Source organism: Seriola lalandi, unplaced genomic scaffold (assembly GCF_002814215.2).
Source record: "Seriola lalandi dorsalis isolate HSWRI2012SDOR001 ecotype SW California unplaced genomic scaffold, Sedor1 jcf7180002054569, whole genome shotgun sequence".
Classification (NCBI taxonomy): domain Eukaryota; kingdom Metazoa; phylum Chordata; class Actinopteri; order Carangiformes; family Carangidae; genus Seriola; species Seriola lalandi.
This window is the reverse complement of record NW_019525122.1, coordinates 680356-701303: the sequence shown is the minus strand read 5'-3', so window position 1 is coordinate 701303 and position 20948 is coordinate 680356. Positions and strand designations below refer to the sequence as shown.

Genomic DNA, 20948 nt, shown 5'->3' with positions numbered 1-20948 from the left:
GTACGTTTGCAGCTACAGCGTCTTATCACCTGATTCTTTAGCTGATAAAGGTGAATTCTAGTGTCTGTTTGATAATTCTGCTGTGGATCTGTTAAGCACCTTCTTATTTTGCACAAAAACACAGACAATCACAGGTTCAGTGTAAATAATACATCCCCCACTGCCTTCAAAGTGTGAGTTAACTGCATGACTACTTAGTTCAGCTCATGAGTTATATTATCCATATTCCAGTTAAAAGTTCACAGTTGGAAGAGTCAGTTCTTCATTTGCCATATAGACCTTTACTTTACTCATGTGGTCACTGTTTCTGCAGGAGCTGCTTTTTGCATTTGCACAAACACAATATATACATGAGGCTCAATGATGATGAAGATGTCATGGTCTCAGCCTGGAGGCTCCAGGGTTTTGGTTTTTTGGACTTTTTTGGACTTTCTTGATGATTTAGTTTTCTGTGTTTTGTGTTTCTGTTCTGGGTTTTGAGTATTTCTGGTTTGAGTATTTCTGTTTTGGGTATTTCTAGTGTCTAGTGTAGTCTTCCCTGTCTTGTACTCTGTTTCCCCGTGCACGTCCTGTTTTATTTTGATAGTCGTGTCGCCCCAGTGTCTGAGTTCTAGTTTTGCTTCCTTTGGTTAATCATCCCTGATGTGTCCCACCTGTGTCTGCTTCCCCACCTGTTCTCCATCGTTAATCATTTCTGTTCCTTTAAAAAGCCCTTGCTCTGTCTTGTCTTTGTGGGATCATTGTTGGTTATGTGGTTTGGTATTTGTGTTGTTGTCGGCTCATGTATGGACTTTGGTTTTTGTTTGAATAAATTCTTTCACACTGGTTCCTCCTCTGCATCTGAGTCTCTCACCCTCTCCCCTGCCTTATCAGATCGTGGCAGAAGAGTTGTTTCCAGTAAAGTCTTGTATGGTTTCTGGAGGTTTCCCAGTAATGCCCTTCTCATCTTTTTGGTAGCACTTCATTCAGTGACACACATGCACATGCACACACACACACACACACACACACACACAAGCAATGGGCTCAGTGGGTGAACTCATGGCAAAGTCCTGCTGTTTCTGTGAAAATTGTCAGTGTTTCCACTCAAAATTATTTATTCATATAGTCCAAGAATCTCCTCATCTCTGTGTTTTGCCTCACTATTTTTCCTTCCTCTTCTGATCGGTGCGTTATCAGGAGCAGATGTTCACTGCCTCACAGGCTCATGTTTCCATGTGCTGGACAATGGAGCAGGTCAGTGCAGCAGTGCTACAAATGATGTTCATCAATTATGAATGGGATAGGACTGCAGTGCCGCATTATCAAACTTTAGTTATGAACCTGTTATGTTCTTTAATGTCAAGAAAAGATAATTAGTCTGTTATGTTCTTTCTCAGGGTAAACACTCAGCATGCAGTAGCAGTCAATGAGTTTGTTTCATCCTTCTGAAAGTCTCCCACAGCCTCTTCATTTCCTTCCTGAGCCCTCTGACGTCAGGGTGTGAGTCTCAGTTCGTCCTCTGCAAATAAGACGTGTGAAGGTGAACGTCAACGAACACGCTAATGACACGCAATCGTACACGTTGGAGCCAACACGCAGGCTTGGCCAAGACAAGCATAACCATGTGGGAAGGACTGTGTGACAGGGAGAGAGAGAGAAGAGCTGGATTGATAGGGGTTCAGACAAAGACTGAGTGACAGCATATGAAAGGCAGGCAAACACATAAAAGAGAGGCAAGAAAAATAGGATGAGGAGTTGGGGGGAATGAGTGGGCACAGTGTGTGATAAGCGCACATCATCAAAGTCTGACGACTTCAGAGAAATTCTCTCTGCTAATGTCTTGGTTGTGTTCTTGCACCAGAAAAACAGTAAACATGTCCCATGACCACCCAGGCAGCTGCTTTCAGGCATAGAGGGCAAAACGCCTACAGTGCTGCCAGGAAAAAGCAACTGAAATGTGGGAATGGTTATCACATTAGTCACGAAGTTTTTGATGTACATTTCTTGAGGTGGTTAACCTGGGCACAAAAAGCTGAGGGGGGATGTCAACACCACCCGTTACTGCCATCTCTGCAGTTCTGTGAAATTGTGACCCACAGTGAATTTCTTTTTACATAATATAACCTCACTTCTTCCAAAGCTGTTTTAATTTGAATTTTAACCACTCTATAAGCCATAATGTCAAATATTAGTGTCACGTTTTATGTTATCTGGAGCCATGTGCAGACAAAACACAAATGCTGGAAGGTGGAGTGAAACGATTTTACCAAAAACACACGACACACTTGGTCGCTGATGGCATATAACTGCTCATTGAAAGCTTGAATTATTTAATTGTTCTTTGAAAATTTAGGATAACAGTAGTGATATTTTATTTGTTTCTGATCACAAATAACGCCCAGGAAAAGACTAAACCTGCTGATGTGTTTACCACAGTCTTTTGGGAAAAATGTTAGCTACATGTTAGCTTTCTGGCAACACGCAAATCCTCAAAAAGGCTCCAGATGTTTAAGACATCTGATTTGGCAATGTTCTAAGTACAAACACTTTCTTTTTGTCTTTCTTTCATTGGTCTCTGTCTCTGTATGAATTAGATAAACATCAATATGCGAGCAATACCACTGTATGATTTTATTTATCGTAATAATAAAGCAGGATTACAAAAATTTGCCTTGGGCAATAGTGAAATTTATACAGCCCAAACTACTCAAAACAAATCAAACTGACAAAACAGTAAGTATGTTGTCTCAGTGCAAGTGCACCTGAAGGTCCTTTGAGTTCAAAATGTGCATGGAAAAGACAGTTCTGGAACTGAAAGGAGTGGGGGGGAGTTTTTGTCGCAGAGAGGAGAAAAATAAAAGGGAGAAAAGAGGAAGAAGGAAAAGTAAGGAGTGAAATTAATGAATAATTTGTGAAGAAGTGATCAGATGTGAGGCGATACAGGCCGCTCCAGTGTGTACTTGTGCATGGATGTGTATGTGTATGTGTCATTGCACTTGTAAACACATGTATGAGTGTGTGCATCATCATCATCATCATCATCATGGTGAGAGTTAGTCTGTTGAGGGGGTGTGCTGATCACTGGACACATTGTCACATTTTCATCCTGGCGTGTTCCCCATTCTGCCCCAACCCTGAATCACAGACACCCGCATCCCAGAACCCCTACACACACACACACACACACACACACACCTCAACAGCTTGTTCACCCATCTTTCTGTATAATACAGCCCAATATAGCTGCCTTCTGCACATGGTGAGAAAAGGAAATGGGGGCAGGGAGGGAAGTGAACACATTTGAGATTGGTCACCTTCTCCACACACGCTCACACTGTCACATGGATTTCTTTACACTTCACACACTTGCGTATGCACGTGCACACACAAACACACACCTCCCTTTTTTAAGGGGTTTGACAGGAACACTATGACGTGATGCTCTTTATTAACAACTTCCTGGCAGTCCTGCCCTTATTTGTACAAATAAAGGCAGGACTGCCACATAATAAATCTTGAAGCTATCAGATGTTGGAATAATAGACTTATCAGACTTCTGATGAAAGGGACCAAATTCATCCTCGAGTCCCTTATTTCACTGTGATTTTAGAGCAAAACTGTAAAACATTCTTGTGTAAAAGTTTTAATAAACTATTGATTCAAGACTTGTTGAATACATTTTTGCAACACTAGACTGTTGTCAGTTTTATGCTTTGATACTCAAACCAATCAATGTTGTCATTGTAAAGGTTTCTTCCACCTATTCTTGTCTATATACTTTGTGACTGTGCTTGTGTGGCAGCTAACTGTTGCCCATTTTGTATTTTCCTTTGTGGCATCCTTAGCAAACAAAGACCGCATGAAAAAACTCCCACTCACTTTTGTTTGATTGTTTCTTTTTATTTTTTTAATAAAGCAAAGCACTGTCCTAACAAGTTCCTCTATTGAAAAATACAGAATCTCACAGCGTCACAGTATCTTTCATGTTCTATGCAGAAACTCACAGTTATGATTCAGGTTGGTTCAGATTGAAATACTTGGGGTTAACAAGAAACATATGGCCTGAATGAATAATGCAGACCACAATCCGGATTGGCATTGCGTTGAACAGATTGAGGAGTAAACACCCATCCAATTTTGCAAAAACACAAACTGGAATAGGAGAGGTTCTCTAACACAGCTTTAATACGGGAGATGGATGGTTTTACTTATGACAGTTTGATTGTTGTGATCTGTATCAGCATAAAGGACAGATATACTGTATGTCACTCAATTCACATGAGACCCTTGGATTTATCAAATGGGTTCAGAAAATTGTAAAAACGAAAAAAAAAAAGAAGAAAAACTGATACACAGACTCATATTCCCATGCATTATTGAAAATATACACTTGGTTGTGAAACAGTTTTGGGTCCACACACACACACACACGCACACACACACACACACACACACACACACACACACACACACACACACACAGGCACAAGGCACGCAGAGCAAGGACACATTTTTAAGGGTTAAATGGGACACACAAATACCCCGGCACTCATAAGACACCTCAACAAACTGGTCTCCTCAGGACTTTGGTCTCTTACGTCCACAGCAGTCCACTTTCACTCACACAAAACCACAACAAAAACCGAAAAACACACACAAAACAGTCTAAACCAGGAGAACAACCCTCCCCTTCCCTTTTTTTTTGGTTATGAACATCTATTTCTCTGCTCATGCTGAAAATGAGCTCTGATATGTTTAACCTCACTGCATTTTTTTTTTATTTTAACATCAGTCTGGGAAATTGAGAACAAGTTTTTTGGTCTGTGTGAGAGAGGAAGAGGCTAGAAAACACTAGGGCCGAAAAGGAGTTTGATTTATTTGCCTTCCATTTACAATCTAAGGATCCTTTATCACCAAAAGCTGCCGTTTACTAAAAAGTACTAAAATTAAAGTACAAATCCAGATAGTCTAAAATACAGAGCAACGTGTGATCGGTGTATGTACAGGGACGATGTGTGGTATGTACAAGTGTGGGTGGTGGTGGTGGTGGTTTGCTGGCATCTCTAGGAACAAGATTTTGAATGTGAAGGAGAGGAGAGCTGCTCTTGGCTGCAGAATCTCCCTGATCCTCTCATCCTTTTCTGCTTTTAGATGAATATCTAAAGCTCACTCTTCTCACACTGTATTGATTTTGTCTCTCATTATCTGTGTTGATCCACCTTTTGCTTGTACCTCGTGTGGAGCCATATAATCTATCACTCTCCACTTTTATTCATGATGAAAGTAAATTAGTGAGGGATAGTGTTAGCAGTGACTGGATGGTGAGCGATAGTTGTTATAGAAAATAGCTGTTGATGAATTGCAACGCCTGCGTTGTTTACAGCTGTGGTGTAAAAAAAACATGTGGAGACCCCACCAGCTCTCTCTGTTGTATCTCTATCATTCCATGATCCTGTTGGAGGCTTCTGCCTTTGTACTGTGTGCATCAGAGCCAGCTTTCATGATTTAATCCCTGCTTTTTAAAAGCCTGTACTGGTAGGCAGCATCTACTTCAAAATTGAAATCCTGTCCTGCTCTACATCAGCTCAACTGATCTGGGCTCTTTGAAACAGCTCCCTGCTGCCTTGCCTGTCTCCTGTGTCAGCGTAAACACCCCCTGCACTTGGAGGAGGTAACTGAAAGGAATCGAGATCCAGGTTTTTGTTAGAGTTGGAAAGAGCAGGGGCAGAAATCAGAGGAGGAAAAGGGTGCGGAGGAGGGAAGAGTTCAGCCGAAAAGGAAATGAAGGGAGAATGTGACTATGGAGAAGGAGAGGAGGTGGAGGAGGGATGGAGTGATGGGTGAGAAGGAGGATGAGGGGAAGGCTGGGTTATCGTAGCCTGGCGGACATTCCAGCTCGAAGCAGCGGATGGAGGAGTCTTCGTTACCGTAATTGGCCCAGTATTCTTCTGGTTCCAGCTTGGGGAGTGCCACCTCATCCTCCGACAGTTCATACTTGGAGGAGAAGGATTCGACTGGGGTTTTGGGGAGGTACTGGGGCTTGACGGCAGAGAAGGGGAAGGCCTTCACTGTCTCTGTGTTCTTCTGGTACAAGGCCTTGGATGAAGATGCAGGCTTGTGCTTGGAGAACCACCAACGGGTCTTGGTGCTGAAGGTGGTTGTGGTGGATCCAGCCAGAGAGCCGGGGTCAGGCAGAGGGCAGAGGGCGAAGTCCAGCTCCCTGAGGAATCTGAGGTCCTGGCCACGACGTTGGGATGGGGAAGTGCACATGAGCTCGGAGGAGGAAATGCGGGCCTTGCGGAACCACTCCCAGAGGGGACGAGCCTCACAGCCGCAGGACCAGGGGTTACCATTCAGGCGGAGGAACTGGATGCCCTGGACGTCTTTCATGGTCTGGCCTGGCAGCTCGGCCAGGGAGTTGTTAAACAGGTAAAGGATGGTCAGACGGCCCAGGTCGCGGAAAGCGCGGCGGTTGACCTGCTTGATGCGGTTGTCATGGATGAGGAGGCGGTCCAGGTTGACCAGGCCTCTGAACACATTCTCAGAGAGGGCGCGGATGCGGTTTCCATGCAGGAAGAGATGAGTGAGGTTTACCAGGTCTGAGAACAGGTCATCCTGCAGAAAGTGGAGCTGATTCTCCTAGAGCAAAGTCAAAATACAAGAAAATTTAGTGCTTTGTAACAGCAAGTGGGAAAGCTACAGCTGTTGGGTTTAGTTCTTGCCAAAAACTGCTTTTAAGAAAAATATCTCTTTTGAGTCATACAATAAATGCTCAATCTTAATTAAGCCATAAATTTAGAACTGATTAGAAGCTCTTGGTCATATACTGTATGTCAAATGTACTTTCCCTTTTAGAAATCAGCTGCGACAGGATAGACAAAGTCCCTTACTTCCTCTGAAAGTACCACATATGGGGAATATATACACACTTGGGGAATGTCCTATTTGAAAGTGATCGGAAGTGACCTGGAACCAAACTGAATGTGAGAGGGTTTTTTCATTCCCTGACAAGGCATTTTGGCAGGGACTTGTTATCTTATTAGATTCAAAGGCACTCCAACAGCTGAGAACTCACAGCCCGCCGCCAAAATGCTGACAACAACTCTGGCAAAAAAAAACGCACTGAATGATAATGAAAAATCTTGGCATTTTAATTTTCAGAGTGTACTGAAATGACTGCCAGAAAAGCTAAGCATTGACAATGACAGTGTGTGAAAAAAGAGTAGATTACACAGTAAAAGTTATTTGGTTTTACTGTGCTGGTTTTGTTCAGTTGAGTACTTTTTATTTCTTGTTCTTAGAGTTTGGGTGGATTTTGTTTCATCTGGCTTGCAGCTACAACTGCTGTTGAGAGGAAATGTGTGGGCTCACTAATTTTTCATGTAATTTACACTAATTTACAGAGTATCTACATGGAGGATTTGGCAGCCGCTCACTTTGCTAACACTAATCTTTCTGTGTAATTTCTTCCCTGCAGTCACCTGAGAGCAATCTGTTGTGCTTGTTTAATAAATATGATGGTGACAGAAATTTCAGTTTTGTTTTGGCACTGCTCAATACTGCTAATTGTTTCTGCAGAGCTATATAGTATGTTGCTTTCATTCTAGATCTTCTGGGCGCTTTAATATGTCCTCAGTTTGCATTTTGGTGACTGCATGCCGTGCGCAACTCACTGAACCTACAATTTAAACATGTGCAGTACAAATGAGTTGGTGTGTGAGTGGGTGTGCAGCCTGCATGTTGGAAACTGTACGGGGACTAATGCGTTTATACATCAATGCTGCAACACAAGTGTGTGTTCCTGCAAGCATCAAGTGTGCATTCTTATGCATGACTATCTGTTTCTATGTTTTTAGGTATATGTGTAAATGCTGGCTTTACCTGCAGGTAGAGAAACTGCAGGCTGTACAGCTTGTGGAAGAGGTCATGGGGGAGAGCGGCCAGCTTGCAGCGGTGCATGTGCAGGCTCTGCAGCTTCTCCAGTCCCCTGAATGCTCCACCTTCCAGGCGCCGCAGCGAAGGGTTATCACCGAGATCCAGCTCCTCCAGCACTCGGAGGTTACTGAAGGCACCTGCCTCGATCCATGTGATATTGTTGCCATACAGCCACAGAACCTGTACAGAATGAAGAGAAAGAAATCAGGTTGTGAGAGGACAAATAAAAGAGTGTTCACAGTATCTTCAAATTCTGGAGGGGAATTCAGCAGAGGCACACACATTCACACATTGTCATTTTTACCTGAGTCTCAAAGCCAAAAGAGTCTGCCCGAAGCTCTGTGATGCGGTTGTTCTGCAGGAAAACACGTTGCGAGTCGTAGGGCACGCCGGCCGGCACTATGGTGAGGTTCTGGGACTGGCAGCTGACCGTCATGGGCGTGGGGTAACACACACACAGCCTGGGGCATGCGCCCACCCCGCCCGGCTTCACCACCACCAGCCACAGAATCAGCCACAGTGACAGTCCACCTGGAGGGAGGGAGGGAAAGATAGAGGTGGTTATTTCTAATGAGAAATAAAGGAACACAAGTGAAGGTCAGGTTAGCAGCAAAGGGCCATTGTTGCAGTAGTTAGTCCTGGTTTGATAAACGTGCACATTGTGTGTGTGAAAGAGTGACAGACAAAGAAAGAGCGGTTGATTTCAGCTTTTGGCATCAGCATTTCATTACTGTCTGTCTGTCAAACCTGTTGCTGATGTCAGTGATTCTTTTTAGCACTGCTGTGCTCTCACCCGTGACTTGTTGATGGTCCCCAGAGCTTTGGGATTCATATATAATTCACCAGTTTACATTACAGAAAACATTCATCCATTCATATCCACCTGATCACTTTACATAGGTCTCAATGTCTGTTGTGTCATGATTACATACCTCTAAATTTCAGCAATTAAGAATAGAAAAATCACAAAAGAAATCTACAAAACAAGCTTTAAGAGACAAAACGTGAATCACACGTGCCTCATTGCCTTAAATTAACCTGGTTTCCTAGTTCTCAGGCTATCTACACTGAAAGGATGTTTCCATTGAGAGGCACACGAGAGAGGACAGGCGTAAAATAGGTAACCAGACACAGATCAGTTTCGGGTTCTCCTCAATAATGCAACAGCTTCTTGGCACAGCTCGGATAACGACGCACAAAGGTGGTCACCGCGAGAAAAGTACATGCATGAAATAATGATGAAGTTCCCATTCATCTGCTGCGCACAAGATTTTCCAGGGGCTCACCTCTTGACCTCTTTACAAGTTGAACCATTAGCTGCGCTGGACGCTGAGGGGGAGCTGGAGTTGGGGCTTTTAGGTGGAACAGGACACCTTTCTATATTCGCCCTAAGTCTTATTTACCCCAAAGTCGGCGTGAGTTGAGAAATAAAGCTTTGCATCATGTGCGCATAAATTAAGCTTACATCTCTCCATGCGTAAAAGAGACATGGAGAGATTAGATAAGGAGGTTTTGGTAAACTTTACAGGAAAGCCAAAACAGATAATAAAAAATTATTATCTGTCCTTATAGATAATGTGATCACATAAATGACCAAATAAAGGGATAAACTGGTTTTTCCAGTAAGAGTTTATGTTTCAAGCCCCAAAACGTCCATGAACCTTGCACTTCTGACTCAAAGCGACATTCCTCCACATTTCTGACAAAAACAAAAACACTATTTAAATTTAACTGGACGTTTAAGTTGATATATAATTTAAACTATAACCAAAAATGACTGTGCTTAAAAGCATAGAAGATAGACTACACGCTGCAGTAAGCAAACTAAATCACAGAAATGCATTTGCAAAATCAAAAACACTCTGTGCATTCAAGCAGCTGGTGCAAGATAGAGAGAAACTCACTCTTGAAGTTGTGGGCGCTGGAGCTCCTCATGGTGCAACGAGTCTCAATCTCGAACCAAAGCCGAAAGCGAGTTAGCCTGCGCGGCGTGGAAGTGCCTGCTTGCTGCTATCTCTGCTGAGGTTCAGCTCTGGTGATCCGAGTTGCTGCGGCTTCAAGCAGTGACGTGCTGGAGTCCCGGCAGGCTGTTTATACCCGCGGCTGGTCTTCGCCCACAACCGTGGGCAGCGGAGGACCCGCTCTACGTCAGCCCGGGAGGAGGGGTGAGAGTCACCGCAGGAAGCGACAAGAAAGGCAGTGGCAGGGGGGTTTTGTCACTGTCTTCACGCACCACTGTCTGTCAAATGTACAATTGTTTCTTAATAAGCTTCTTATTTATTATTTGAGGCAGTTAAAGTAGCACAGTTTATTACATCTTAAGAATTGTTTAAATTTGGTTTCTGAACATGAGAAAAGTGTCCTAAAAGTTTCCAGTGTTTAAAAGATAAATACCTTTAATGTACTTATAGGAGGAACTCCCATTTAAGACAAAGCTCAGTGTGGGAGGGAGCCGGCTGCTGATGAAGGATGGAAGTGGGATGGAGGTTTGTGGTGACAACATTCTTACCAGCTCCTTGAGAAAAAAAAAAAGTATATTTACTGCATGACTATTGCTTATTAAGAACAGTGTTTGTGTTTTGTGTGGTTCCACCCTGGCACATGCGCTCACAAGGGGGGGTTGGAGGAGGACAGGAGGTGGGAAAACTCATTTGGCATTCAAGCCAAAAAATCATCTGTTTCATTTGGTGTAGGCCAGTTTGGAAAGTAGCCGAGAGCCGCCTACAATACAGAATAACACACAAACATGACAGGGAAACCCAGCGGTGATGATCTAACACAGCATATGGACTAGTTAAATTTGTGTAAAGGAGGAGAGATGACATACCTTTGGCAAATTTCAGAGGGACAAAACATTCTGTGCATCTAGTTACATGTGTCACCAACAAATGCCATTTTAACTTTCATATTCATTAGATTCAGGGATATATGACTGAAAATCCTTTGACAGAAAGATGGCCTTTCCTTGCATGGACCCTGGATGAAGATGCTGCCAACTCACTCCATGGCGCGCCACTAACGCGGACACTGAAGATGAAGGACACCATGTGCCTATCTGAGCGAATAAATCACAGTTTCAGTCTAATTATCCATTGGCTTCAGTACAAACGGTTTGCTGGAGAAGGTGTGGTGCAGCATGCGGGTGGGACGTGGGATGGGACGGGACATGGAGGTCTTGTGTATGGGCAGGGGTGTTGGTGCAGGGGTGGGCTGGCTTTACTCACTACTGAGTGACACGTGTCAAGGCCAGGTCAACAATGATGCACATCATCTGTTCCCAAGTGAACACACTCACCAAAACCTGCTCCATGGAAGGTCATCTGCAACTCCAAGCTGTGCGCGCAGCACAGGGCATAAGTTGCGCGTCTGGAGTCACACTGTTTCTTGGCCGCGGTGAAGTAATTGGGGGAGGCAGACAGCTCACCAAGCAGGCATTAGTAGCTGCGGGACAGAGTGTGTGTGTGTGTGTGCATGCACATAGTGTATTCACACTGTTTTGGTCCCAGGGTAACTGAGGGAGGCAGCCAGCTCACCAACAAGACTCCATCTTCAGGGAGGCTGTGGGAGTGTGTGTGAATGTTGGAGATTGTTTGGTGCCCCTTCTACGAAACCTACTTAGTATCCAGACTAACACATTCACACTGTGAAGGTTTGTCTTTGGGCACAGCTGTGTGTGTGTTTGCATTGTTTCTGATTTGGGACTTGCACACGTATGTAAAAGTTCTTAAATATTCACCCATCCACATCCATAAGCAGAAAAATGCATAATGTATGTAACAACATACACACACTTACACATGTAAGTGTAAGTGTCTCACTAGCCTGCTGTGTCAAAGTGAATCATGGGTACATTGGCATTTGAACTGGTGTAAACACAGCATGTCCAAAGGATCTGTCCTGATCCACAAAAAAAGTGTTGGTGACTCTGTCCAAAACCCCCACTCACACACACAAACACAAACACACTCATACATAGTGCTGAAGACCTTTTGTGTGGACAGAGAAACTGAGAGTTGGGTGTGTTTTTGAAACAGTAGTCCAATTATCTTTCTCAACGCTTCTCCGTCTGAAACCGTGTGTTTAAGTTTTGTTTTGTTTTTTTCTTCAGAGCTGAGAGCTTAGGCTGGGTCGGGAATCATACCACTGAGATGTTTCCATGTGATTCAGGGCTATAGGCTACAAATGCACTTTTATTTAACCTGAAATGTGGCTACATGGTAGTCTAAGGTTCTCATGTAATATAAATGTAGGCTAATGAATAAATGCCAAAGTTTTCCACCTTCATCCAAGCAATTGAATGCAGTGTGAGGTTGATATGAAATGCGTGAATCAGGCAACATGTGGGTGGAACAGTAAAGGTCTGACAAGACTTTGTTAACAAGATAATGAATCATTTGATATTTAGTTTCAGTGTCAGTGTCAGAAAAGAAGCTTCAGTGTGTCAAGTTCATATTTGCAGCCAGTTTGAATTAACGCCTGTTCAGGTTCTTAAAGGCCTCAAAGTCATAGTAAAACGTGATGTGGGTGACAGCTTCTCCTTTTTCATCCTGGGTTAGATAAGAATTAAAAGCACACACATGAAACCCTCTTAATGCCAGTTTTAAAAACTTGAGGAAGTAAAATTAGTGAAACCTAAATGAAGATGTGTAATATGTGTGCTGTAGTCACTAAAACAGGGAGTAACAGTTAGAAAGATGTTTGTATGTTATATGTGAGTGGACGACCAAACATTACATCTGCAGTATATGTGAGTATTGAACATTTTATTCACGTCAAGTCAAGTCATTTTTTTTACATAGGCAGGAATCACAGATTTGCCTCAGAGGACTTTACAATCTGAACAACATACTGTAAACAGCGTCTATCTGTTGAGCCCCAATTCAGATAAGGGGAAGAAAAAGAAGCCTCCGTTTCTCTGTGAAGGTTTTCCACAAAATGTTGGAACCAGGCTTGAGGAATTTACTCCCATTCAGCCACAAGAGCTTGAGGGAGGAAAGGACCAAACAGAAACTGCTGAAACAAAGTTGAAATATCTAATAAGCCTTTTCACAGTAAATAGTAACACAGTGAGTGAGCATATAACAAGGATCCTGGAACTGGTTAAATGTAACAGAGCTATCCTGTTCATGTTATTATTTACACATGTCCTGTGTGCTTGTCTTGAAAACAGTCTACACCACACTGTAAAAATGCTTTATTACAAGTCACATAGCAATCATGATTTAGAGGGACGAGAATTAACATTGGCACCGGTGTCAATCGCTAGAGTCAGTTCTTGGTGAGCAAAGGAATGAGGTTTGATGTTGAACTCACAGCGTTTCTTCTAGACTGGTTAGTAAAACAACTGTTAATGCTAACATTACACTTACAACTTACAAATGGCTCCTTTAAACTGGGTTTCCAACCCAAAACCTGGAGCATCAATAAGCTCACTGTACGTGTTGTCACCTTTGGAGCCATTCATTGATTGTTTCAGGGACAATTTGTTTACCCATTAGCTCCCCACAGCAGATGGAGAACGGTACATTAAAACTGACAATGTGAGGCCATTACATCTTTTCTCCTGCTGCTCCAATCAAAGGGAGCGGACACAAGTTAGTTGGCACATTTTGAGTAGGCTTGTCAAGTCTGTGTGTCATAAAGACATCCTCAGTCTCTGCGACAGATTCAGTCCATTTACCAAAAAAAAAAATATCACACAAAACATAACGCATAACAAATCACCTCATTAACAGTCTGGCTTATTTTTACCTTCCACTCCTCCCGCTTTCCCTCCTATTTCTGTCATACATTTGTTTATGCAAGCCTGTATTTTTAAATTGCCTAGATACTGTGGTTGTGATCAGCGATGACGCAGATGACAGGGGAAGAGCCTGTCACCGTGTACATGGTCTCTGCACACACACACACACACACACACACACACACACACACACATACACACACACACACACACACACACACACATTGGATGTGACAGACTTTGTGGGGCTGAATCAAGCTTTTCTGGGCTCATGGTGTCATGGCACAGAAGGTGTACAGAGAACTCGAGAGAGGCTGTTGTGGGGGAGTGTCCCTGTTATTCTAGGTTTAAACCCTGCCAGTGATTTTTTTCCCCCCAGATAATTCTGCCCTGTGTGAAACTTGTCCAGCACTATAAGTAACAACAACTCTTACCCAGACTGCCAACAGTCTCAATATGACTGGAGATGACAGACTGTCCTCCAGGGCTGTTGTGAATCCTGCAGATTTGGGCTTCATTCATTAAATCAGATCTTTACTCCACAAGGAGACAGTCCAGCTCCATGTCAAAGCCTCTGATCAGCTGTATGGGGTATGTCTTTTTCCCTGAATGATTGCTCCACAGTCATAGAGAGACATCATGGTCAAAATAATTGCAGCAGAGGCTGAGATATGCTGACTTTTAGATCCTACACTTCCCAAAATGCAACTCAGTTGCATCTTTCATTATATCCTCCCTGCCTGTGAATGCTCATGTCTTTTCAACTCCACACCCACAGTTTATTATGCTGGCTTCATGTGATAAATTTGTCTTGTGCAGCTTATATTGCATTAAATACACCAGTTAAAAGAACTGAATCAACTGAAAAACATGGACCCAGTAAACCAAACACTGGGGAAAAAAATGAAGAAAATCTGGATTTAGCTGTTAAATATCACTTTAATGTTTATTTTTACAACCAGTCACAAGAGTTGTGTCCTTCATAGTCTTCTCTGTTTAATAGATTACACGTTTATGTTCTACTGCCCCTACTAGCTCTCATAACAGTTGAAAACTGAGACTTTTATTTGGGCAAAAGTAAAGCTCAAAAAGTAAGGCTGCCCTTTACTACACTGCTAAAGTTCATATGCAGCATGTTCAACCTCCATTTGACACTAAAGAAAAATACACAGACAACTTAAAACATAAACATATTGGTAAAAATAAAACAAAAATTGCACAACAGACATCCCTTTGTAATCCTTTACATGTCAACATTAGCTATGGCACATTTTCACTGAAAAACAGAATACAGGATCCTTCATGACAAATTCTGCTACCGACCTACACACACACCAAACACCTGAGGCTATTGGAAACAAACAAAACTTCATCACCTTAATGTTGGTTTACATTTTGTACAATATTGATGTTAGTACCTAACAGCTCCACTGAGAGTCCAACAGGGGGCAGAGCTGTGCTGCCTCTCCACTCCCCCTCACAGAGCACTGATACTGAACTGCACTGATGAACCTGAATGAACTCATGCATTAAAGCTGTGGGGCTTCACAGTTTTCATGTCCAAAGGTGAGCCTGAGCTATCTTCTATGTACACTGTGCACATCAAAGACTGATGTTTGTGAGTTTGGCTCCCAAATGTCCCTTATACATTCACTACACAAAGCATTGTTGGCCCTTTTACTCTGTTTTAAAGATTAAAAAAAAATATATAGATAGAGATAACCCGAAGAAGTCTGCACGATATAAACATTATCTGTAAGATTTTCAGCTTTCTACAATAAAGTGGTTTGTCTTTTGGCACTCTGCCACCATAACCAGGGTGTGATGGGCGGCTAGCATTAGACAGAATATAAAAAATGGCAAGAGGACATAATGAGTAGGGCTATGCAATTAATCAAAATATAATTAAAATCGCAATATGGCTAAATGCGATATCCAAATCGCAGGACCTGCAATTTTTTTGATAGAGGTAAAATGTGTCACAACATTGTTGTGAATTGTTAGTACAATAAGCATTGTGGGGATACAGAGATGCCCTGGCCTACAAATCATATTCTCCAAACGTAAGAGAACATGCTCGCTTGGTACAAGCCCCAACAAAAATCACATCATCTTAATTTTAGAAATTTTTCTTTGAAAAATAAATGTAGAACTGATCATTCGAACTGAAATCGTTACCCTAATTATAAACTTGCTAAAAAGTCCTGAGATGCTTTATGGAAAAGCTCAGTTGAAAAACCCTGAATTATGCATCCGACCACACAATGAATATAAAATGATCACAAGAACTGGAGGTGATACAGAGGGTCAGACGGAGCAAGCTGCACACCAGAGGCTCTTAATTATTATGGATAAGTTCAATTTGGCTGTGAACTTGCCTGCAGAGTACGGTGAATGCTGCACCCAGAATCATGCTTTACTAAAATCTGTAATGCATTCACAAGAGTTTGACATTACCTTTACGTTTCATGTTCCAGATGGAATACATGCAGCAACACAGACATAAACACACAAAGAAGAGGTAACAGTGTAACTGGTGATATGAGGGGAGTTTTAAGTGCGAGTCATTGGTCTCATTTTACAGACGCTACTAGGAAGCAGCGACAGCTCCGCTTTTGGCCCGCTGGGAGGCAACACTTCGACAGTGCAGGTAGACAGACAGGGGATGGATGAAGGCGAACAGGCTGAGCAGCGTCAGACCAACGTTCACCTGCAGACAAATGAGGAGGGGATAGTGATTAATGAAGGTGAAGGACTAGAGTAATTCGGTGGAATTTACAGTTGCATCAGTTGTATGTCATCTACTCACATATAGAGGGTCCCCGTCCAGAGGTCCTTTCACCAGAGCAAAGAAGGGATACTGCAGCAGTGAAAACACTGCAGACAGAGCCATGATCAGACCATACAGCTTCCCAAAGTGACATGACGGGAAACTGCACACACAAAGTGACATCATGGCAAAGAGAGAGAAGTGGTGAATATTTAAGCATTAAAAACATGTTTTTAAGACATTTACTTTAACCCCCTAATTTCTGATTTATGAATGGTATGTAAACATATAATAAACACTTTATAATGTCATCATATAATGCACTTGTAATTTTGACTTGTGCTGTGTCTTTCTGGTTTTGGACACTGATGTAGACCTTTATGTATTTTAACTCTTTATCTCTAAGATGTTTGGGTTGAGTGCTTATTTTGTGAAGTCATCCTTGTGTGCCCTTCTCAGGAACATACTGTATGAGTGAGTGTAACTGTGTGTATTGATACTCACGCCAAACTAATGAAGGCTGCGTTGCCGCCGTAGAGGAAGGAGCGGTTGACCACCTGCAGGATGAAGGTGAAGTACTGAAGCTGCAGGTACGGGGTGGCGGCACAAATTGAGAACAACAAACACTGCACAGCTGTCAGGAAGAGAGAAAGCACCGAGGCCCGCAGGTCTACCTCACCTTCACTCTCTCCTATGAATACACACACACACACACACACAAGTATGCAAATGAAAACACACAACTGCTATTCAAAATAATTATCTCTACATAGATAGATCAGCGCTCCCTGGAGGATTTCTGAAGGACCTGCTGACTTTTATTCCAGTCCATCCACCAGATTTAAGTAGTTACAGCGTTAAATATCAGTGGCAGGTGCATGTCCTTCTCTAACTGAAAACTATGTGACTAGAAATGGTCACATGTTTCTACACTACAATAATCGGTCATGAGGTCTGATGCTGTTAATATTAACAAGTTGATAATAAATGTATTTTGGCCGACATACTCTGCAGCTCATTTGCATGAGTTAAATGGTTGAACGGTTAATTTGGAGTGGTATCCATAGATTTAAAAAAAAAAAAAATGACTGATGAGAAAAAATTAGGATAAATGCGAGCCAGAGGTTGTTCACCACTTCAACTTCATACAACGTCAGGCAAGAATTGATGGATTTTGGCCACTTTTTCTTTTCTCTTTGATATTCAGGGGCCCACTGGCACATCCACAGCACACACACAGGCTGGCCTGGGCGTGGCATGTGTTTGGGTTCGTCAGTAGCCATTAGTACCTTCTGCACGGGGTTTGCCCTTGAGTCTGTCCATGATGAGGCCATTCCAGGGGGCGCACAGCACCCCACACAGCTGGGTGAAAGCAAAGGCATTGATGTACCGGCTCACTGCAGGAACACACCGGCAAAGGTGAGATGGTTAAAGAGAATGACTCTGGTACCAATGATAAAGCCTGCAAGAATAGATATGTGATACATATAGACCTAACTACAGAGAGGCAAAGTAAGGCAGGTTTATTTATATAGTACAAAAACTACACCAGTCTCAAAGAAGCTTTAGGTAGAAGGAATTATTATCAATTATTAATTATATAGACAATTATTTTCCCTTTCTGATGACACTAAAAGTTATGTGTTGAGGCACAGACTAACTGGTAAGTACTTATGGGACTTGCTTTGCTGAGGGAGAGGATGATAGAAGTTGACCTAATAAGGAAGGTTTGTATATACCTGTATGTATAGCTATGACAGAGAGGTGATGTAGTGTTTGTATGTGTTTACCCAGAGAGGGCTCTCCTGCAGTCAGCCTGTGCAGCATGGGGTTCAGTGTGCCAATAAACAGGTAATGTCTGAGCTGCATCACCGACAACCAGAGCAGGTGCCACATAAAGAACCTGGACAGAACACACTCACGGAAACTCTTCTCTGAGAGGGAGGAGGGGATTTTACAGAGATTAAAAGGGGAAAAAAGGGTTATTCTTTAATCAATGCCACAGTAAACTGCACAAACCTGCAGTTGCACACACAAACCTTGTTTTCCATCCGTGTCAGTTGGCCTGTCCTCTGCCGTCTCTTGTGCATCACCATTCGCTGCAACTATGGCGCTCGGAGTCTTTGATTTACCACAGGTTATCCTGACAAGGGGTCAAAGGTCATAGTGGAGTCAGCCACAGCCTGAGGGATCTTTTATAATGTTTGTACCAAATAAGTGAGGTCTGAAGATCTAACTCCCAGTAATTACATAACAGCATATGGAGGATATTTCAAAGGAGGGGTGGGATAATAAGTTGAAAATAAACTGGCCTGATAAAATTAAAAAAGAAATGTTGTTTTTGCCTTTCAATATTAGTAAGTGACTTTATTTATCATTGATGAAGCGTGTACATGAGGGTGTGATGTCTGTGGTGTGTTGGGGATTCGTACCCGTATGTGTAGTGATCAGGCAGCGGGTAGGGAATGAATTTTCTGGGCATTAAGAAGAAAGTCCTGAGCAGGTGAATGGCGCTGCAGGCGGACAGAAAGAGGAAGGAGTCCCGAAGAGAGATACCAGACTCATGTAACAACTGCAGGAGAAAACAAGACAGGGTGGAGATCTTCATTTAGTATTTGAAACAGAATGAATACATCCTGTAGATTATATTCATGAGAGCGATGTGTGAGTGCCCCTCACCTTGATGATGAGAAAGAGTACTGAGGAAGAGTCAAAAGCCCCATTATAAAGAGTGATAATAGTGGAGCGCCGTGAGCCGAACAGGTTTCCTACCTATAGGAAAGAAATTGAAATTGATTAAGACGGATGAACGTCAAAGTTTGCCGCAGAGGGCTTTGTGTGTTTTCTCCCCACCAGATCACTTGCTGTGGCCAACACAGGGGGCAGAGGTTCTTGTTTTTATATCTGTGTTCAGTTTAGTCATGAAGTCAAACAAACATGATCAAGTGGTTCTTGATCATGTGTCTTTTTTTTTACTGCAGCTTTAGGTGATGCTCCACTATCAGAGAACACATGAAGACATGAAGAAATGGCTCCAAAAACATATGTCACCAAACTTTAAATGATGTGGCAGAAGCCTACAGATTTTCTTTGTTACAGGGAGAAAATATCTAATATTCAACTATTCAAATTGCATCGTTGTAGACACCAACTTTCAAATTTAATTTTCCTATTTATGACCACATAATTCTGACACATTCGATTACACATTACACACATTAGAGTGTAAATTTGTGTCTTTGCAAATGATCGCATTAGTACCTGCATGTTGGTCACCAGAAACAAGATGCCACCAACTGCCAGGAGGGAGAGAGCTGGAAAGAGCAGGTTGGACAGAACTGATGGAAAAAGACAAAAATGGGAGAAATGAGGATCCACACCTGTTAGCTGTAACACCTCAGACCTTATATTCTAGTATTTCTTTAGACAATAAGGGCCTGAAAGAGCATGAAACAACCAGACAAAGAAATATTTTTCACCTGAACTCGAGAAAGCCATCATCAAGGTACCCATGGTGTAAAGAAATCTGGTGGGGAAAAAAATGTGAGAGTTATCATGTTGTTTTATTGGCATATTGGGAGCTTCACAGTGCCAACTATAAAACATATCATGATGGTGATGGCTTTCACATCATTTGTTTGCATCTCAAATTCTTCATTTTGTTAAATCTAACTAAATGAAGAATAATAAAAAAAAAAGAAGATAATTAGAAATCAACACACAAAAATGGGGCACTTGATACAATATTATCACAGTAAACAATTGTTCACACGCAAGTCTCTGTGTGCTGCTGTTTGGAGAACTTTTGGCCGACTTTAATTTCCTTCTCTTGGCTCCTCCAAGATCCATCCTCATCTCTGCCCCATGCACAACCATTTGCATTCCTTGGCTTTTTATTTTTCCTCCACCCTCTTTTAGTGGAAACATATGGTCATCTTTAGCACCAGTTTGTTATTGCGGATTTAGATATATCTGGGTCAATAAACTGGGGCAGGTATGTGTGTGTGTGTGTGTGTGTGTGTGTGTGTGTGTGTGTGTGTGTGTGGTGTCTCAGGGAATGGGAAGACTTCTTAGATACAGGGTCTGAACATCTGCACAAAAAAAAAAACAAAACACATTTCTTTCTGACTCTGCCCCATCCTTTGGTGATTTATGGCTCTGACCTTTCTGTTTCTTAACAGTTCTCTTGCTTTTTCCAGTTTCAGTTTTTAAGGGTTTGGCATTTCATTGCCCTTTACTGCTTCGTTTTCATCACTGCTCCCTTTTGGCATTAAACATTGTGTGTTCATGCTGCATTGCTGAGTGTCAGGCTCTGAATTGTGTGCTCCATCTCCATTTGGGTGCTTTCTGGAAACCTCAACTATTTTACATAACATCCCCCAGGAGAGTTATTCTGGCCTCTCTGTCTCTCCCCCTCTTGCGTAACTCCCCTACCAGCATGTACAGTATGTTTTTCCACACACACCAACATTTATCACAAATACAAACAATACCACTTCCTCACCTCTCTCCATGACT

General features: G+C 42.4%; 2 protein-coding genes across 3 annotated transcripts in view; both read right to left on the bottom strand.

Annotated features, from left to right (window-relative positions):
• Positions 1 to 3861: 3861 nt before the first annotated feature.
• Positions 3862 to 10035, bottom strand: rtn4rl2b (reticulon 4 receptor-like 2b). Its single transcript, XM_023416709.2, has 4 exons — positions 9822 to 10035; positions 8222 to 8448; positions 7864 to 8097; positions 3862 to 6621 (listed from the first exon to the last, which is right to left on the bottom strand). The coding sequence occupies exons 1-4, from the start codon at positions 9850 to 9852 to the stop codon at positions 5749 to 5751; spliced, it is 1365 nt and encodes a 454-aa protein (XP_023272477.1). The 5' UTR covers positions 9853 to 10035; the 3' UTR covers positions 3862 to 5748.
• Positions 10036 to 14579: 4544 nt separating this feature from the next.
• slc43a3b (solute carrier family 43 member 3b) overlaps positions 14580 to 20948 on the bottom strand; it is a 12344-nt gene continuing 5975 nt past the window's right edge. For both annotated transcript variants that reach the window (XM_023416694.2, XM_023416693.2), the window contains exons 4-13: positions 19910 to 19956; positions 19692 to 19768; positions 19110 to 19202; positions 18863 to 19002; positions 18470 to 18573; positions 18221 to 18364; positions 17720 to 17827; positions 16935 to 17121; positions 16470 to 16593; positions 14580 to 16370 (exon numbers count right to left, since the gene is read on the bottom strand). In XM_023416694.2, coding sequence (XP_023272462.1) covers positions 16251 to 16370; positions 16470 to 16593; positions 16935 to 17121; positions 17720 to 17827; positions 18221 to 18364; positions 18470 to 18573; positions 18863 to 19002; positions 19110 to 19202; positions 19692 to 19768; positions 19910 to 19956 — 1144 coding nt within the window. In that variant the 3' untranslated portion in view covers positions 14580 to 16250. The remainder of the gene's footprint in view (positions 16371 to 16469; positions 16594 to 16934; positions 17122 to 17719; positions 17828 to 18220; positions 18365 to 18469; positions 18574 to 18862; positions 19003 to 19109; positions 19203 to 19691; positions 19769 to 19909; positions 19957 to 20948) is intronic.

Bases quoted from the DNA above. Each gene is read 5' to 3' on its own strand.
- rtn4rl2b (XM_023416709.2), bottom strand. From the start codon at position 9,852: ATGAGGAGCTCCAGCGCCCACAACTTCAAGA. The intron at 8,449-9,821 runs GTGAGTTTCTCT...CCCTCCCTCCAG, and splicing joins CAGCGCCCACAACTTCAAGA to GTGGACTGTCACTGTGGCTG. The intron at 6,622-7,863 runs GTAAAGCCAGCA...ACTTTGCTCTAG, and splicing joins TGCAGTTTCTCTACCTGCAG to GAGAATCAGCTCCACTTTCT.